The sequence below is a fragment of the Eubalaena glacialis genome, chromosome 15, assembly GCF_028564815.1.
Source record: "Eubalaena glacialis isolate mEubGla1 chromosome 15, mEubGla1.1.hap2.+ XY, whole genome shotgun sequence".
Lineage (NCBI taxonomy): Eukaryota > Metazoa > Chordata > Mammalia > Artiodactyla > Balaenidae > Eubalaena > Eubalaena glacialis.
The window spans coordinates 49,377,724-49,396,981 of record NC_083730.1 but is presented as its reverse complement, the minus strand read 5'-3'; the positions used below and the strand labels follow the sequence as shown (position 1 = coordinate 49,396,981).

The following is a 19,258-nucleotide window of genomic DNA, read 5'->3' as shown; positions in this document are numbered from 1 at the left end:
ACCATGTGAGGACCCCATAAGAAGACAGCTGTCTGTGAACCAGGAAGCAGGTCCTCAATGTATCAGCCAGAGTCTAGATCTTGGACTTCCCAGCATCCAGAGCAGTGAGAAATAAATTTCTGTTGTGTGTAAGTCTACAGTACTCTGTTACAGCAGCCCGAAAGGACTCAGACAGAAACCAAAGGAAGAAATTTCTTGGATAGTGACTTTCTTTTCAATTTTTAAAAATCCAACCCTCTGAATGACATTTGCATCCTTACTTTGTAAGAAAAGAGGCCATAGGGTGAAGACGACCATAGCAAGGTCCCTACGACCATAGCAAGGTTCCTATGCAAGCACCCTGAGGATTTTTAATGACAATCCCTTACTTCACTTCTAGGCAAGTTACAGGAATACTTTGATAGAATCTTCACATAGCACATCAATCACTGCCATGGTGATTTTCTATTAAGATCTGACCTAGAAAAAGCCCTTAATTTTTCTTCCTGCACTTTTCTATCTTACAATATATTCTTGTAAGAAAATCAAAATATTTTGGAAGAGATTTAGTAAAAAAAAAGTGGTCCATTTAGAGAGAGAGAGAGAAAAAAATAAGGATACAGTAGAGAAGAAATTGTTCCCAAAGCAGTTTTTTGTGTCCTAAAACAGTGAGACCCTACAGCTTAGTCAAAATTTCCTTTTACCCAAATACTTTTCATCAATTCACAAGCTAGCATCCCATTTACATCTTTCAAAATTACTAAAGACTTCATTTCTCTTTTAATTTCCATACTATTCCCTGCAACAGATGATACTCTCCTTGACCTCATTTCCTATTTCTCGTAAATCTCCAAACTTTTGTTCACACTCATTTAATCTATCAGCTAGAGCTACGGCCAGGATTTGGCAGGTATTGTGTGAGGCCCTGAGGATAATGGGTAAATAAGTGACCCGTCCCACCACATAGAGCTAACCACCATCTCAAGCCCTCAGCAGAAAAGCACAGACCCCTGATCAAAGCAGCACCTTTCTTATCTCTGTCTTGATACTTCCCCTTCCTGGCCATAACCCCATAAACCAGTTTCTCCTGCCCCCACAGGTGGAGAAGGAGCAAAATTTCCCTAAACTTGACATCACTGGTCCAAAGGTTTCCACTGCAGTCCTCGGAATAAGGCTATGATGCCTCTTCCCTAAAACTGGAGGCAGGTTAAGCTTCTCCTAAAGCTAAGAACTGCAGAGTAATTGAGGAATGAATCTCAGGGAAGGCTGCCATGATGTCCACCATGCCACTGATTCACACAAATCATTATTCACGTACTGTTTATAGCTTTTAAAGTCAGCTTCATCCATATGGTCCTCTCCAGAATCCATAATTACCTAATTCTCCTTCCCATCTCTGGATGACTCCCACCTCAACAGCCAACTCACTCCCTCACTCTGGAACTCAAGGATCTTTAAGACTTTGTCCCATCGGTCCACATTTTGGGGGCGTGTTCTCCAATGAAAATCTTCCTCCCATGTCCATCTGATCTCAGACACACACCCCTTATTCTATGTCACCTCCTTATCTATCCAAACTGCCACTCTCCAAAGTGTTGCTCAATCACCTCCTCCAATACCTCATCCTGCTGGATCTGGTCCCTCACTGACCTGACTTTTCAGCACACCCTATGGAGGCAGCACAGCCCATCAGGAAGAGCACAGGAGTAGACATCCCACAGACCCGGTTCCACCACTTGCTAATGGTATACCTCGGGGAAGTCACTTTAAAACTGTTTACATCTGAATTTCCTTACATGGAAACACAGGTAAAGATGAAACTTAACTTCTATAAGGACCTGGAACATACAGTCACTTGATAAATAAAAAATCTATTATCATTATTGGACCATGAAATCTCTTGTTTTTACACAGTCTTCTGTTGCTGTCTAGAGCTCTCATATGCTAGATCTTCAATTAACAACAAGTATTCTGGGCAAACAAGAGGATTCATCTCTCTATCTGTGCCCAACGAGCTGTATCTGGCAAAACCAAGATGCTGCTTCATGAGGGCTACCTGTGTCTTCTATCATCTTCCATAGAACTGAATTTCTATTTCTTAAGTAGAAAACGTTCAGGGCGTAGAGTATGCTGAGTAGACGGTGATGACACACCACAAAAACAAACAAATAAGCAAACAACAACAACGACAACAAAAAACCCTAAAACACACCTAAGTTGCTGAGAACCTATTAGAGTTCAGAAAGGTGGGGCAATTGGACCAAATGACTGAGAAGAACTCAGATGATCTCACTAGGGAACTGAGCACGGTTTTGTGGTCAGTCTTATAAAAGAACGGATGAGAAAATGAACTTGCACCTTGTCTGGCAACACAGATTTTAAAACCCCAGACAAGCAAGTGAGTACTGGTACGTGGGGGGATGACAGCGTCGAAGGGGCACAAAATGTTCCACCCAAAGCAGCCTTTCTGAGCAGTACTGCCCTCATCAGCTGGAGGGGAAGGACTCTGTACAAGGGACAGAAATCAGAAGACAATATCCAGACCACATCCAGCCACTCATTACTCTTATGATTCCAAGTGAATCACCTCACTTTCATCATGTGAGCATAGAAATGTTCCCCTCTCTGCACCCCCGGGCCCCATCCTAGCTGTCCCTCAGAGTTTGGAGCAGCCAAAATAACATTTATGAAATTTCTCAAGAAGTATAAGATGCTATGCAAATATAATACACTTATAAATAACCAATCTGAATGCAGAAGGTAAGGAGATTCTTACAAATTTCAACGTAGCATTGCCCAAATGTGCATGCTGCAACCACCAGACGTTATACATCAATAATCAGCAAAACAAAGGATGCATCCTGTTCTTAATTGCTTAGTTTATTTAAATGGTTGCTTGGAAAATAATAAATTATGATTATTATTTCAGATAGGTTAAGCAATTAGGGCATTTAAATATAAAACTACTAAACTTCTGAGAATGTGGCACTAATAGGGATTGAGAATTCACGCTATCTACTAATTTGCTAATCATTAGTAAAGTGACAATACCATACTGGGGCTTTATCAGTTTGACTAGTTAGTGTGAGATTACCTCATAAGGGAACATTTTCCTACAATATAAATGCAACAAGATGCTTTAATAAATGTCTTCTACATCGACAGATGACAAGTCAACAAAAGATGCTACAGCGAATCAAAGTGACTGAACTGAAGGAATAATTACATATATGCATAATGTGAAAACCTGCAGGGTTTAATTTCACAAAGGAATTAGGAGAACAAATATTCAGCTCTGTCGAATTTTTTTGCTGATCATTTCATTAAGGTGGCCCATTATTTTTGCCCTTTAAGACCACACAGAAATGCTCCAAAGAAACATTTATAATTTAAATAATTACCACAAATTGGGACTATTTTCCCCGCTACCACAACTAATAAGTGTGAGCTGGGCACTGGCATTTTCCAAAGCAATGCAGAGTGACTTCCTTACCCAGAAGAAAAAACAAATATTTGTTGAATAAATGTTGGGAACACAAATACTCCCCAGGCTCTGAGAATTTCCAAATCAACATTTTGTTAAATTCATAATACCTTAATCTGAGGACACTTAATTTAAAGTGAAATTCTGAAATAAAAGACAAAAGTAATAATGAACTAGCCCTTGTTTGTAGGGTTTGAAAATGCCATTCAACAAACTGCTCAATAAAGTCAAGGGCTAATAGGAAAGGAGAACTTCTGGAAAGCCAGTTGATGTCAGAGGAAAATCAAATGTAGTCTATCAGGTGCGTCCCCTCCGACAGAAATGCCCTGGGTTAGACCATGACATCAGCAAGTGAATGAAGGGGACAGGAAAGAGGAGATTTCAACCCTAGGAATTAGAATTTATGGGCCATTTCCTTTGATGTAACTCTTTTTCTACCAGGTAAGTGAAGAATCTTAGTCTCGATTTATTAGCACTTTTTTAGAACTTAATAGTCTCCTCATCTGGTAAAATAAATATTCAGATGTTTAAAAAAAACAAAAATATAATAATAGTGGACACAGATATGTTTGGATTGTAAATATGAACAAAGGTTTCATCAATATCTATTTTAGATGCTGATCCAAAGCTGTCCAAACAAAGACAAGAAAGTAGGCTTCTACATAAAAAAGCACTCGAGAAGAGGTAATGTACAACCTTCAAAGTATAACACCTCTAAAGATTCATCTGATCTGTGTTTCTGTCATGTAAATACACACTAAGGGCCAACTGTGTAAGTCAGGCGGAAGACCACCTTTATTAGAATCACTTGGAGTTCACCAGTAAAAACCGGAATGTCTAAAAACCAATCATATTGGTTAAAAAAAAAAAAGTTAAGAGAACCCTGGAGGAGTAATTTCCTGTACTTTTTAATACAGACACTACAAACAAAAGTTACACTTGAAAGAATAAAAGCATATAAAGAGTGCAGAGCCATGTAACAGTCATTACAAGGCAGCGCAATTAAAATTTGATGGATTTGTATGTTACAGGGATACCTCCCCATAGCCTGGAAACCTTACACAGAGGAGAAACGATGCACCATCACAAAAACCGACTGGCTGCTACAGTGAGGCTCAGAGGAGGCACGTGCCAGTGCAAAGACACACGTCTTCAACAGTGGTTGGCATTCTCAATTTCACTCTTGACACAACAGCGTATGATGATGATTCCCTTTGGGAGAAAAAAACAAGCCTAAAAGACTTTTTTTTCCCCCAAATAACAGCAAGCTAAAACATCCACAAAAGGAAACTAGTCCACATTGAAGAAAGGAAAATAATAGAATGAGGTGTCAGTGACTTTCCCCTTACAAGTGAGCAAACCCCTACCAGGGCGCTCTATGAAAGATTCAATGAGGAACAATTAAAAGAGCAAACTTCAGAACCCTGCAGAGACAGGGTTCAAACACAAAGTTACTGAAGGCCAAAAAAAAAAAACCCCAAACACCAAAAAAAACCAGTGCTCACATCTCCAAATGCAATAAAAGGTTCATCTCTGTTCTATGTTCTGTCAACCTAGGGGATAACCATCTGTTGAGGTAAAAGTCCTCAAGATGAAATGGAGACTTTGTAACACCTATAGATGTGCTGTAATAAGATATGTGCATTCTTAAAAATAGATGATTTTTATTTTCCGTTAAAATGAAGGAAATTCATTTTTCAGCAGGAACGTCAAACAGTAGTAACTGGGGTGATCTAAATCCCCTCTTATTTATACCTACACATATCTGCAATGGGCCTTTTCTCCACTGCCTGACATGGAGAAATCCTATTTTAAGAAAATCATAAACCATGAATTCAAATAAAATCTTAACATGTGTCTCGAAGTTGCTGTAGGCTGAAACTCATCCACCACTTTTTGGTCATTTAACAATTTAAAGAGTGTGTGACTGTGTGTCTGTGTGTGTGTGTGTGTGTATGCTTTACTCCACCAATTCGGCATCTTATGTCATCTAAAACGTATACATGTTATCATATGCGCCTTCGTTCAAATGAGGATTTAAAAGAAATACTGGCATGGATTCCTGGGGCTTCTATGTGTCTAGGTTGCCAGTTGGGGTCTCCAGATGGTGTTGAAGCTAGGGCCTTTTTGAAAAAAAAAAAAATCTACGTATAGGTTTAACATTTGAGTTCAAAAATCACTTTTTTAAAGTGCAAGACAGCAAGCAGATCGAATTCAAAAATCATTTTTTTAAAGTGCAAGATGGTAATAAGCAGTTCATCTGAAAAACACCCATGAGTGTTCGTTAACCACAGTCTTAACAGGAGCCAACAGAAGGATGCAGCAGTGCACAATGCTAAGTCCACCTTGGGCTGCACTAGTGTGGCATCCGCATCAAAGGCGAGAAGGACACCTTGGCAGCACCGGCAGGACACAGAAGGTATGCGTTCAGTCCTGGAGGGAAGCTCAGTTTCCTCTGTTTGAAAGGAAAGAGTAAACCAGAATGTTCAAACACCACGGAAGAAACTGTTTGATGTTCAGCCTGCAGCAGAGATTTTAGGAGCCAAGGTGATTATGCTCAGGTATTTGAAGGATCTCTCAGTGTAAGTTTCCACTGCAAGGATTTTGCCCATCTTGTTGACCAGCATTGCCCTGTTCCTTGAAAAGGACCTGACGTGTGATGAATGATCAAAAATACTCGTTGAACAAAAAATGATGAAATGAATTACCTCAGAGCATAAGAGAACACACTTGCTGCTCCGTGCGGTGCTAAATGACGAAACAGGCACCAGTGGGTAAAATCTCTAGGAACATATGCTTCAGTTAAACTTTTTCAGAAATCACTTTTTGACAGTAAGAGCTCTCCAACGATGGAGGAGATTCTGTAAAGGAGTGATCTCTTCCTCCTGTGGGGGGAGGGAGGAGCAGTGGTATTCTTGCAGAAACTGGATAACCATCTGTCAAGGATGCTACAACGATGAAAACACTGTTTACATCATTGAACACCACAAGGGTTTCATTTTTATCCTAGCTGCCATTTCTGTACAGCAAACCTTCTGCTGACATAAAATCATCAAGCTGAAAGGAAGGATTTTAAAACCCTTTTAGGAGTAACTCAACAAAATGGGCTAGAGTGGTGCCCAAATGCAGGTACATAAGAACATCTGTGGAGCTCATCGTAAGTACAGATTTCTAAGTCCCATATGATCTCATTTTTTTAGTCCACGCCATGATATTGCCCTGGTAATTGTCTCCTCTCTTCTGCACCATCACTTTCCCTCCCTACTGGAGTCTTTGCCATCAACATGCAAACATGTTACTCCCATCCTTAAAAACTATCCTTGGGACTTCCCTGGTGGCGCAGTGGTTAAGAATCCGCCTGCCAATGCAGGGGACACGGGTACGAGCCCTGGTCCGGGAAGATCTCACATGCCGCGGAGCAACTAAGCCCGTCTGCCACAACTACTGAGCCTGCGCTCTAGAACCCGCGAGCCACAACTACTGAGCCCATGTGCCACAACTACTGAAGCCCAAGTGCCTAGAGCCTGTGCTCCGCAACAAGAGAAGCCACCACAATGAGAAGCCCGCGCACCACAACGAAGAGTAGCCCCTGCTCGCCACAACTAGAGAAAGCCCGCGGGCAGCAACAAAGACCCAAAAAACAGCCAAAAATAAAGAATAAATAAATTTAAAAATAAATAAATAAAGTATACAATTCAATTTAAAAAACAAACAAACAAAAAACATCCTTGGGTGGGAGATTACATATAGGATGGATAAAAAACAAGGTCCTACTGTAAAGCTCAGGGAACTATATTCAATATCCTGTGATAAACCATAATGGAAAAGAATATGAAAAAGAATGTATATATGTATAACTGAGTCACTTTGCTGTATAGCAGTAATTAACACAACATTGTAATTCAATTTTACTTCAATAAAAAAAAATTTAAAAAAAAAACCAACTTCCTTGGTTGACCCTGCTTCCCTCTCCAACCTCCACCCAATTTCTCTCCTTCCTTCTAAAGGAAAACTCAGTCTGTAGCCAGCTTCCTTCCTCCACCTGACTGTGGAATACACCTGAGTCAAAGACGTCCAGCTACCACCAGGCTGCGAAATCCATGGTGAATTCTCAGTCCTCATCTGAGCTGACCCGTCAGTAGCATTTGGCACAGGTGGTCACTCCCTCCCTGTGAAACACTCCTTCATTTGCCTTTGAAGACACCACATCCTACTGATTTTTCCCCTAACTCTCTGGTCACTCTTTCTCGGTCTCCATTCCTCCTCTTTTTTTCCTTTTGAGTCATATCTTTAAAATAAGAAATCATAACTGTAAAGGGATGAAAAAGCTCCTGCATAAAATTTTAACAGCCATATATCCCGAATATTTGAGACCCTAGTCAAAAACTATCTAAATTTTAGAGGAAATGCCCATTATCATGTTGATAAAGGCATAAAACCAATCTTTTGGGTTTTTTAAAAATTTTATTTTATGGAAGTAGAGTTGATTTACAATGTAAACTTATTTTTCTTTTAATTTTTTTTATTGGAGTATAATTGCTTTACAATGTTGTGTTAGTTTCTGCTGTACAATGAAGTGAATCAGCTATATGTATACTTATGTCCCCTCCCGCTTGGACCTCCCTCCCCACCCCATCCCACCCATCTAGGTCATCAAAGAGCAAGATGAACCTATCTTCAGGGCAGGAATAGAAACGCAGACATAGAGAACGGACGGGTAGACACAGGGGGCGAGGGGAGGGTGGGATGAATTGGAAGATTAGGTTTGACATAAATACACTACCATGTGTAAAACAGATAGCTAGTGGGAACCTGCTGTTGTGTTAATTTCTACTGTACAGCAAAGTGATTCAGTTATACATATATATATCTCTCTATATACATTCTTTTTCATATTCTTTTCCATTATGGTTTATCATAGGATATTGACTATAGTTCCCTGTGCTATACAGTAGGACCTTGTTGTTTATCTCCACACCACCTCTTAATCCTGACGTCCTAACCCTGGAGTGCTCAAAGGCACCATACAAAACCATTTCTTTCTCTCTTTGGTTTTCTCCTCCTCACACGTAGTGAAAATCCTCTTATGATTTCATGGGTCATGGCTTTCCTTCATACACTTAAGACTCCCCACTCTAGAGCCCAGCCCACTCCACTAAACCCCAAACCCACAACTAAATGTCTTCTTACCTATCTTTGATATTCACCTCCACACACTCAAACCAAGTTCCCAATCGTTCCCATCACAGTGACTAATGTCCTACCCAGGGTTCAGACCAAATATCACGGAGTCATCCTTGACCCCTCTTTTCTCACAACCAATCCATCAGATCGTGTCAGCTCTACCGCCAAAACATATTCCAAGAACAAAGTTGGACATCTATCTCACACTACATACAAAAAATAACTCAAAATGGGTCAGTGATCTAAATAGAAGAGCTAAAATCATAAAAATCTTAGAAGAACACACAGGAATAAATCTTTACGACCTTGGATTTTACAATGGATTCTTAGATGTGACACCAAAAGCAAGAGCAATAAGAGGAAAAACAGGTAAGTTGTACCTCGTCAAAGTTAGAAACTTTTTGCATAAAAGAACATTATCAAGAAAATGAAAAGACAGCCTAGAGAATGGGAGAAATACTTACAAATCATCTATCTGATAAGGGTCTAGTATCCAGAATACATAAAAACTTTTACAACTCAAAAATGAAAACCAAACAATTAAAAAATGGGCAAAGGACCTTTCTTTAAAGAAGATATACCAATGATACACATGAGAAGATTCTCAACATTATTAGTCATTCGGGAAATGCAAATCACAACCACAAAGAGGTACCACTTCACACTCACTAGGATGGCTACTATCAAAATAAACAGAAAATAACAAGTTTTGGTGAGAATGCTGAACACTTGGAACCCTTGCATAGTGCTGGTGGGAATGCAAAATGATTCAGCTGCTGTGGAGAACAGTTTGTCAGTTCCTCAAAAAGTTAAACACAGAATTACTATACGACCTCTTAATTCCATTCCCAGGTATATACCCAAAAGAATTGAATAAAGGTACTCAAAAAAGTATATGTATACCCATGTTCAAACCAGCGCTATTCGCAATAGCCAAAAGGTGATAAGATCCCAAATGTCCATCAATTAATGATGGGTAAACAAATTGTAAACTATATACACATATACACACGTACAATGGAATACTATTCAGTCGTAAGACGGAATGAAGTACTGATACGTGCTACAATCTGGATGAACCTCCAAAACATGCTAAAGTGAAAGAAGCCAGACACAAAAGATCTGTGGAACTGAAGAGGATTTGGGAGAAAATGCTTAATGGATAAGGAGTTTTATACTTAGAAGTGGTAAAAATTATTTGGAACTAGATAGAGGCGGTGCTTACAAAACACTGAAAGGCACTAAATTCCATTGAATGGTTCACTCTTAAATGGTTAATTTTATGTTATGTAAATTTCACTTCAATAAATTATTTTTTTACTATTCAGCGTCCACCCCCTTTTCTTACCTCTACAACTACTACCTTGGTTCAAGCCACTGTCTTCTCTCACCTAGATTATCACTAGCCTCCTACTTTGTCTCCTCTTCCCCTCATATCCCCTTTGGGGTTTTTCTCAACACAACAGCCAGAATAATACTATTTTGTCAGTCAGATCATGTCTTTCCTCTGCTGAAAGCCTTGTGATAGCTTTTTACCTCCTTGTAGTCAAAGCCTACGTCCTCACGGTGGTCTACAGGACCCCACACAACGTGGCCCGCCACTGTTCCAGCCTCATCTGACTTCACCCCCTACTACTCTGCCCTTTCCGCTCTCCACGTCTTGTCACATGGAGGCTCTTTGCTGCCCCTTCAACATTTCAGACACAATCCTGCCTCAGGGTCTTTGCACTTGCTGTTTGCTGTTATTTCAAATGTTCCTCTCCCAGTTATCTATAGCTCTTGGACCATGTGCAACATCAATTCTTATTCAAATGTCTCCTATGCAATGACACCTCCCTGACCATCCTATTTAAACAACAAAACCACACATTCTCCCTATTTCCCTTCTCTGCATTATTTTTCAGCATAGCATCTAGCATAAAGTAAATTTTACTTATTTATTGTGTTCATTTTCTACTCTCCACCAGATGCTTACTAGACAGGCTAAAAGGACAGACCGAGAGGGGCTCCCTGATCTTAGGAGGACAGATTTTTAAACCGTTCAGTGCCTGCTTGCTGATACGTTTGCACAGGTGAGGTGTGACTTACTTTCTTTATCACAGATCTGGCTCCTAGTTCGTGAGACGGCAGACCTCAGCTACTCCAAATTACTGAAGGCTATGAATAACTGCAAAAGGACTTTAAAAAAAAAAAAAGAGAGACAAACCAAACTGGCTTATCTTGGTTTGCAGCATTGTATTAAGAAACCTGGACCTAAAATACATCACATTGAAAGGGATATAAAAAATTCCAAGTCTTAAATAAAGTCTAAATGATTACAATGAAAACAAGGATGAAATTTCTTAGTTCTTATGTTGATCTTATTACATCCTTAAAGTTCTTTAAAAGATAAATGCCACAAGGTATTAAAAAAAAAGTTCTCCACCCCTGAGAATCTTTATTTCATTTGTAACTCCTAAGAGCCTATCATCAATATCCAAGAGAACAATCTCAGTCCTTAACACCTTTTCCCCACAATCAATTGGGAATCAGTAAAGTGTAAAAGGCTGCCCAACGGTATAAACAAGATGTTTAGAAACCTACCTTTTAAATATCTTAAAACATTTACACATTCAATAACAACAAAAAAAAGATTTATCAAAATATTAAAAAAAACACACTAATTTAAACAAAAGCCAAGGTTTCCTAACATACTCATACAAGCCTGGAACACAGCAGAACTGCTTAAAATATAGATGGCTTCCCAATTCAGTAATGCGTAACATACACAAGCACTTATATTACTAAAAAAGTAGTGCAGTTGTATAGTCCTACTAGATAATAAAAAAATTTCAGTACTGGTATCTAAAGATACCGTATGACGGCTTCCTCTCACCATGTTAATGCAGACGAGCCTCAATCAGTAAGTAAACTAATCTAAATCAAATTCCATCTAGTTGAAAATAATCATCATGGGCTGCCCAGAGTTGGTGGGTCTGAATGCATTACTGAAGAGCTTCTTGGTAATTGCAGGTTGCTATTTATGTTGACCAGAGTTGGAGGAGTTTACTTAGCGAGATGTCTAAGCATGCGGACCACCAATGCAAAACACACAGGAAAATCACTCTTCACATCCACCCTAAAAACAGCTTAGATGCTCTCTGCTGATATCGCAGCATGGTTGTTATTTCCTAGTGTCAGATACACTGCTGGTGACAGAATGAAAATTTATGATTGCAGTTATTTTATTTCAAGTAATGTGCTCCCACAAGAGATTTTTTCTAGTTCAGTGGACTGTAAGTTAAATATTCAAGACTAAATATTATTTTCTAAAGCCCTAAATGTTTCTGCTTGTAAACAGGTATGCACAAAATACTCATAGTGACAATCATTGAGAGAGATTTTTTAATCATAGGGGGGTTTGTTTGCCTTAGAGTCACCAATTCCCAAATGCGTCTAGTAACACACAAACCATGGTGTTAAGTGGGAAATAAAGAAGACCAACTCTAAGATAAACTTGTCACGAGACACACGGACAGGTAGGCTAGCTCTCACTCTTCCCTGTGTTACTGCATAATGGCTTTTTTCATCATCATCATCATCACTAAATTAGGTATCAGAAACCTGGGTTCTAATTCCGGATCTATAGTTAACAATCTAAAGAACTGTACAGTCATGGGAAAAGCCTATTATGCCTCTGAGCTCCAATTTGCTTACCTGTAAAATGAGGGGGTTGGCAAGAAATGCTTTTAAAACAGAATAGAAAAATGCAAGGTAAAAATGACGACCTAAACATATTAAAACTGATCCTGATTTACAAAAGGCAAACAGAGAATACCACACGATAAAAAAGGAATGTTTTTCACCTGAGGGGAAGTAGAAAAATGAAAAACATTGTAAAATTCAATGGTAATGAGGATGGAGAAAAGAACTAACATACTTTCAGCCCTGAAAAGAAGAGTTCTACAAAAATGCAAAAAAAAAAAAAAAAATACACTCTCCATTCCCTTTGGCCTAGTAATCTTACTTTTGAACACAAATCCCCAAAGAAAATATCCCTAAAGAAAAATCAGAGTTCGCTAAAAAAGAATCTCCACAGCAGCACACTATGTAAGAGAAAAACTGGAAACCACCTGTAAGTGCAAAAATAGAGGCACAGTTAAGTAAAATCTGGTTTTGCTAACAAAATGGAACAGAGGCCTAGATAACCATTTTTTTGAAGTACTGACCTCTTTTCAAAAGAGTGGAAATATTCCACATGATATAATGTGAAATGTGAAGGTTTATCACAAAATACATTTGCCCTCTTTATGATTTTACCAAAAACTCACTGATGAAAACCGTAAGAGAAATTGGAGGGATAGCACTAGCTCATTGGGTCCAGTCTTTCTATGAAATTCATTACAACAGCAGAAAACAGAAGGGGAAGATGGGGAGAAGAGGACGCTCTTTAGACTAGAGCCCGCTTTTCTAACATGACTAGAACACCGTCTCTCTCTATCCAATGCTTGATGTTTTTCAAGCACCTTCACAAAGATTATGACTTCACTGTTTGAAAAAGAATCAGCTTTCATGGCACTTATACACCCAAATGTTAAACTTTTGTACAAAGTCTAGTGCACCAGGAACGTACACTATGAAACCATCCTATACATACAGTTGGACTACTGTCTTCCTTTCCCCAAATGTCATCAGTGGGAAATTAAAGGAAGCGTCAAGAGTTAGGAGTCATGACTTCAACAGGTTTTTAGACTCGAATGTCAACCTTAATATGGTAGAGCCTGCCATGAGGCAAATGCCTTGGAAAACTGTTGCATATTTCTTATGCACAATTACTTCTTTCCTTGAACACTGTAAATCATAAAACCATGGCAAAAGTGATCACTCTGGTTGGCCTTGCAATAGATTCCTCTCAGCTTTAGAATATACATGGTGAATGGACTTAGCAAAGAACGTAGAATTCGTGAATATAATTATGGCATGGTATTTATTTGGGTTCAGTGGACACACCCAACTTTGGATTATCATCTCACTAAAAACTCCAAAAAGACAGAAAAGGGAAAAATAAACAAATAAATAACTAGAATTCTTCTAAGTAACGATTCTCCCAAATAAACATAACCAGTGACAACACTCATGTAAAAAGGAATGTTGATGTTTCACAAAAGCCCTCCTCCTTCCAAAAAGAAAAGTTTTTTCTATGAATCAATACTATGAACTTTCTGTTTCACACATTGAGATGCTGGTGCTCTTTAACATATTCTGTGAATGATAAAGAAACAAAATAATGGTGTGTCACGAGAGGAACAGTTTTATCAACAAGGCTAAAAGATAAAAATGGTAATAACTTGGCACACGGAAAGCATAGAAATTCTACCAGAGACTGTCATACACACTCCCCTCAGAGATGGCTAGAGCACAAAGTCAGAAGTATTTTCAATCTTTTATATTTACAAGTCTAGCGAAGTCCCAAGTTTCTAGGTTATACTAAAATGACACTGGCAATCAGCTGTGTCCGGTTTCTACTGTCACCATCATTATCTAATAACTAAAAAACAGGCTTTCATTTTCAAAACTATTCGGCATGCCAATGTATTTCATCTTAAATCAATGGCTTCTAGAGACAGACCATGTGTTCATTTGTAACCAGCAAATTTCAACAAGCTTTTAGAAGGAGAAAGTAGGAGAAGGAATTATCCATTTAAAAATGTATCTCAAAAATAAAATGCAAAAATGCAACAAATTCCACTGACATTTTTGCTCTGCCTGAATTATTCTTTAGAATCATATCAATATATTTTTTCAGCATTCAAATAATATTTAAGGTCACATAGGTCCTAGGATGCCACATAATAATTTACAGATTTAAAGAAAATGACAAATGTGCAGAACTCGGAGACTTGTATTAAGTAAAAAAAAAACTACACACTTTGATTTGAATTAAACCTCTATCACATCAACCATTAACCACTAGATGAGATAGCAATTCAGCATTGAGACAGACTGATTTAACATCTACTCATTAAAATACCATGTGATGAGGCAGGGACGGGAGGATGTCTTTAAATAATAAATCAACTTCAGAAAGATCACATAGGTGTAAGCAAATCACAATCAGAACAGAAATGAAAATAAAAGATAACCTGCACCACAGATGCTTAGTAGGGTCCATTTACATTTCAAAGTCCTCTGTCTATGGTACTCTTAAGTATGGTACCACTAAGGTTTGTCAGAGCCACAGAGACACTTCAATTAAGGCTGTGTGGTAGAGCCCTGTGTAAATTAATTAGTTGAGGTCGCTCAGATTTTCTAAAAGCGACTGTCTAAAACGGGCTCAGAGAGATGCACGATTTGTGGGAAATTAGAACCTAAATACAACTTCTTAATCAATTCTTCTTGCTTTCCTATTTCAATGACATTTTGTGTAATGATAAATAAGTCCATGAAAATATTACTACCCAAAATTTTATTTGCTTTCAATTAGAGGTAACAGAAGGGACTTTGAATTTTGCTTTTGATTTCAAGTTTTATTTCAGATTTAATCTAGACTTATTGGCAAGAGTTTTCATATGATAACTATGATGACCTTGATCCATATTTAGACAGGAGATGAGTCTATATTGGAAATTCACACATGTTACGACTAAAGCAGCTATCTAGTAATTTCTATAAACAATGGCATAATAAAAATATGGATTTCATGCTCCTGTCTTGAGACTTTACCTGCTAAATCTGTTCATTATAATTTTGCTAAATATTAAAGTTTGACATGTCTCAGCAGAGATAATAATTATAGCCATTTCTTTGATTCAAAATACTAAGTAGATGACAGCTGTAAATAATTTTTAAAAGCAGTAGAATCAGATATTTGGTAAATATGATTTTGCAACATAAGTAGAATGTAGGCAGAAAATTGTAAAAATTAATTGTGCGATGGTTTCCACTGTAAATGAAAAATGAAAGGTCTCTGATGTTTTCAAGAGATTGGGAGCCTTCCAGGTATGTACATAAGAGATTCGTGAGCTTTTCTGTAATCCTAAAATAAAGTCCCTACAGTTTAATTACAGGGACAGTGAAAAATTCATAGTTATTGTACAGTAGGGATCATTTAGAGACTTTTTTAACTGCAGCGTGGAACAGCGTTTCAAGAGCACAGACGCTGTGGGTACAAATGTATCTTTTGAGATCCTACCATTGAGAAGAGGCTGTCCTTCACGCACATCCTGGGACAAGACTGCGCTGTAAACATCTTCAGGAAATCCAGTCTTGCATAACGCGATCTCACCAGAAGCCTCCACAGACGCCTGCAACACAAGGAAAAAAATGTGTGCCGTGATTGCCACCTCCTTCAACGGAGAAACGTCCCACTTGGCACAAAGCCTTGCTTTTCCCACTATTTTGTACAAATAACCCCTTTGTTTTCAGAGTGGTTGCGATTAGAGTGTAGAGGTCAAAGGGTTAATCTTTTTGATAACTTGGGTAGAAGAAACAAATCCCACTTGTCCAGTAAAATCTAAATAATGCACATTCCAGGTTCTTCTAAGGACTGAACATTTCCATTAAAATGGTCACTGTGAATGAAAAACTCTCAAGTGAAGCAGGGGGTGGGGGGACAGCCCGAGAGTTTTGAGGCTCCACAAATCACCGTCACTAACTTAACTTCGCAAGAAACATGTATACGTTTGTGTATATTGATTTTTATATTCTCGTCTAATTCTCTATGAAGTTTGTTTCAATATACCCTTGAATTAAAAAACAAAATTGCAATATACTTACTGCAGGATATAGAGTGCCTTATACCAAGTAAAACCAGCCAATCGAAAGTATATATTTCTCTAGACTCACAGACACAGATAGAAAACAAACTTATGGTTACCAAAGGGGAAAGGCAGGGGAAGGATAAATTAGGAGTTTGGGATTAACAGATATACACTACTATATATAAAATAGATAAAAAACAAGGACCTACTGTATGGCACAGGGAACTATATTCAATATCTTCTAATAACCTATAAGGGAAAAGAATCTGAAAAAGAATATATATATATATATATATATATATATATAAAACTGATCACTTTGCTGTACACCTGAAACTAACACAACATTGTAAGTCAACTATACTTTAATTTAAAAAAAAAGTGTATCTTTCTCTAATTTGATCAAGGGCAAGAACACATTAAAAATGTAAATAAAAATTAATATAACTGTGTTTCCTTTTTATACTTAAAAATGAGAAAGTCCCTATCTCTTGCCGTGTTCTTCTGTCTCATCACATACACAGCTAACTACCCAGTGGGCTGAAATCTCCGTCATACCAAGTGCTATCCACCTGTTGCCACCGTCCCCACCCCGAGTTAATTTCCCTACTTCCTACTGACATCATCACAGGATGATTAAGCCTCAGTAGAACTCACGCAGCATTGACGTTAGTTATAAAAATCTTTACCCGGCCCTGATGGGGATCCAAGTACAGGAGGAAGAGAGTGGACAGAAGCTGCCTGAAGTAGGGATTTCAAAAGCTCCAGGGCCAGCCTTAGGATCAGTCTGCCCTGGGGAGGAGAACCAGAAATTGGGACGAAGGAGAAAGGGAGGCCCCAGAAATAGGGAGACCTCAAAACAGTTGTCTGAATGAAGCCATACAGCACAGCTTCACAACTGAAGGACTTCCTGGATGATGCATGGGAAGTATTGCAGATACTGAGGTTGCAAGAATCCAGACTAATCTCGTGTTTAAAGGATTCTTTTCAGATCCGAGAAAATCAAGAGAAAAGGACATTTGGACTTTGTTAAATCTCACACAGTATCTAATCTCAAAAATGTATTTGGAGCAACAGTGAGATATTAGGTCAGACCCATCAAATTAGCAAACAATACTGAGTCTGTTATGGGCAAGAAAAGATTGTCTCAAGTCAAGGATACAGAGCAATCAACCCCCTTACATAGGTATCAGTGGACGCTGGTACAGTCACCTTGGAGTGCAATTCGGAAAATCCTAGTAAAGGTAAAAGTAGATATATCCTACATGGCAGGTATATTCCCTGGGAAACTCTCCCATGGGCGCCCCAGTCAACATGTGCAGCAATGTTCACTGCAGCATGGCTGTAACTGCAGGACCTAGAAACTACCTAAATGCCCATCAGTAGGAGAAATGGACCAATAAATTTTCACTTAGTCAAAAAAAAAAAAAAAAAAGCATTAAAGTGGAAGAATTGGAGCTACATCTATCCACAAGGTTCCATCTCAAAACAAACAAATACTCAGTTTCTTTAACTTTCATGTAAGGCTGAAAGAGAAATTTAATTATAAATCAACCTAGGAACGACTATTATCTTTAGTAAGTTCAGAAATCTCTTCATACGACATTCCACATTCAGATTGGCAACATGGTGCACTGCAGTCTAAATCGTGCAAACAAAAACCAAAAATCCAAAGCGTGATTGATGACTGTTTTTATATGTAAGGTATGAATTCAAAGGCTAATGTACGACACACATATGTAGTAAGAATATAAAAATATACAAAGTAGCGATAAGCACCAAATTTAGGAGAGTCGCTACCCCAGGGGAAGGTGAGTCAGGAAAAGCATCAGGAAGAATCCTACAGGTAGCTTTGATTTTATTTGTCATAATTCATTTCTTTCTAAAAGAATCTAAAGCAAACAGGGTAAAATGTGAAGGTGTGCACAGACATGTGGGTGCAAAGTATATCATTCCCTGTATACCCTGCCCGCTCTACATATTTCAAAATGAGAAAGAGAAAATTGCTAGGACTCTCTGAGAAGTAAGAACTTGGGCCTCCAACAGCCATCGAGTTTGGGACACAGGGTGATATTTTGCTACTTGCCAGCTGCAAACATCCAGACGTTTATACCGGCCCTGGCACAGAGCAAGCGCTTCTACTTAGCTTTTAGCTAACTAAAACAAACAAAGGGAAGTCCCAAGTTCGCCATATAAGTTGGACCGATGTGTTCTAAATCTGTGTCCCAGTGACAGGTTAGGGGTCAAGGGGCCTTTTTACCTCCAGCCTTCCCGCTACAGAGGGGAGCCATGGTGGGGATCCAACCCCAAGAGGTAGATGGGAACAGAGCTCGGAGGGGGCAGCAGGCCAGAGACAAACAAGGGTCACATTCCATCCTGTGGGTGGTAGTAACCCTACTACTACTTAGGGCAGTGTGTGGTTTTCTAGGTGAACTCTCAGAGGGCAATGAAATCTACAGACTAGAGGAAGACTGTCATCTCTTCTTTAACTCCACTCCTAGTGTCTTGTCTTCTCATGGATCTGCCCTAAGGGAGAGGAATAAGCAGCAATGTGCTCCCCATCTGAACCCACAGGAATGGGATTTCAAGGCCACATCAAGTCCATCCGTAACACCGTGAATGTTCATCTCTGAGCTTCCGTCTCCGCCTTATCTCAGAAAAGGGAACTTCTGTCCCCCTTCTCCTTATCAAGGAAAAGAGTATCTACTACCCGCATAGGGTGGCTATGAGAATTCCTGAAACCGTGTTTGTAAAGCACATCTCTAACAAATGCTGACTACCAATATTAAACAGCCATGGGCGTCCTGTATTACTTTATGAGATTTTCATATTTTTAAACAACTGAAACTTTTCTGAAGTCTTCTTCCCCAAG

General features: G+C 38.8%; 1 protein-coding gene across 1 annotated transcript in view; it reads right to left on the bottom strand.

The window, feature by feature from the left end:
- The window catches only part of CDH2 (cadherin 2), a 212,837-nt gene that overhangs the window by 166,631 nt on the left and 26,948 nt on the right, over window positions 1-19,258 (bottom strand). Inside the window, exon 2 of the mRNA XM_061170305.1 lies at window positions 15,819-15,930. Within this exon, the coding sequence (XP_061026288.1) occupies window positions 15,819-15,930 (112 nt within the window). The remainder of the gene's footprint in view (window positions 1-15,818; window positions 15,931-19,258) is intronic.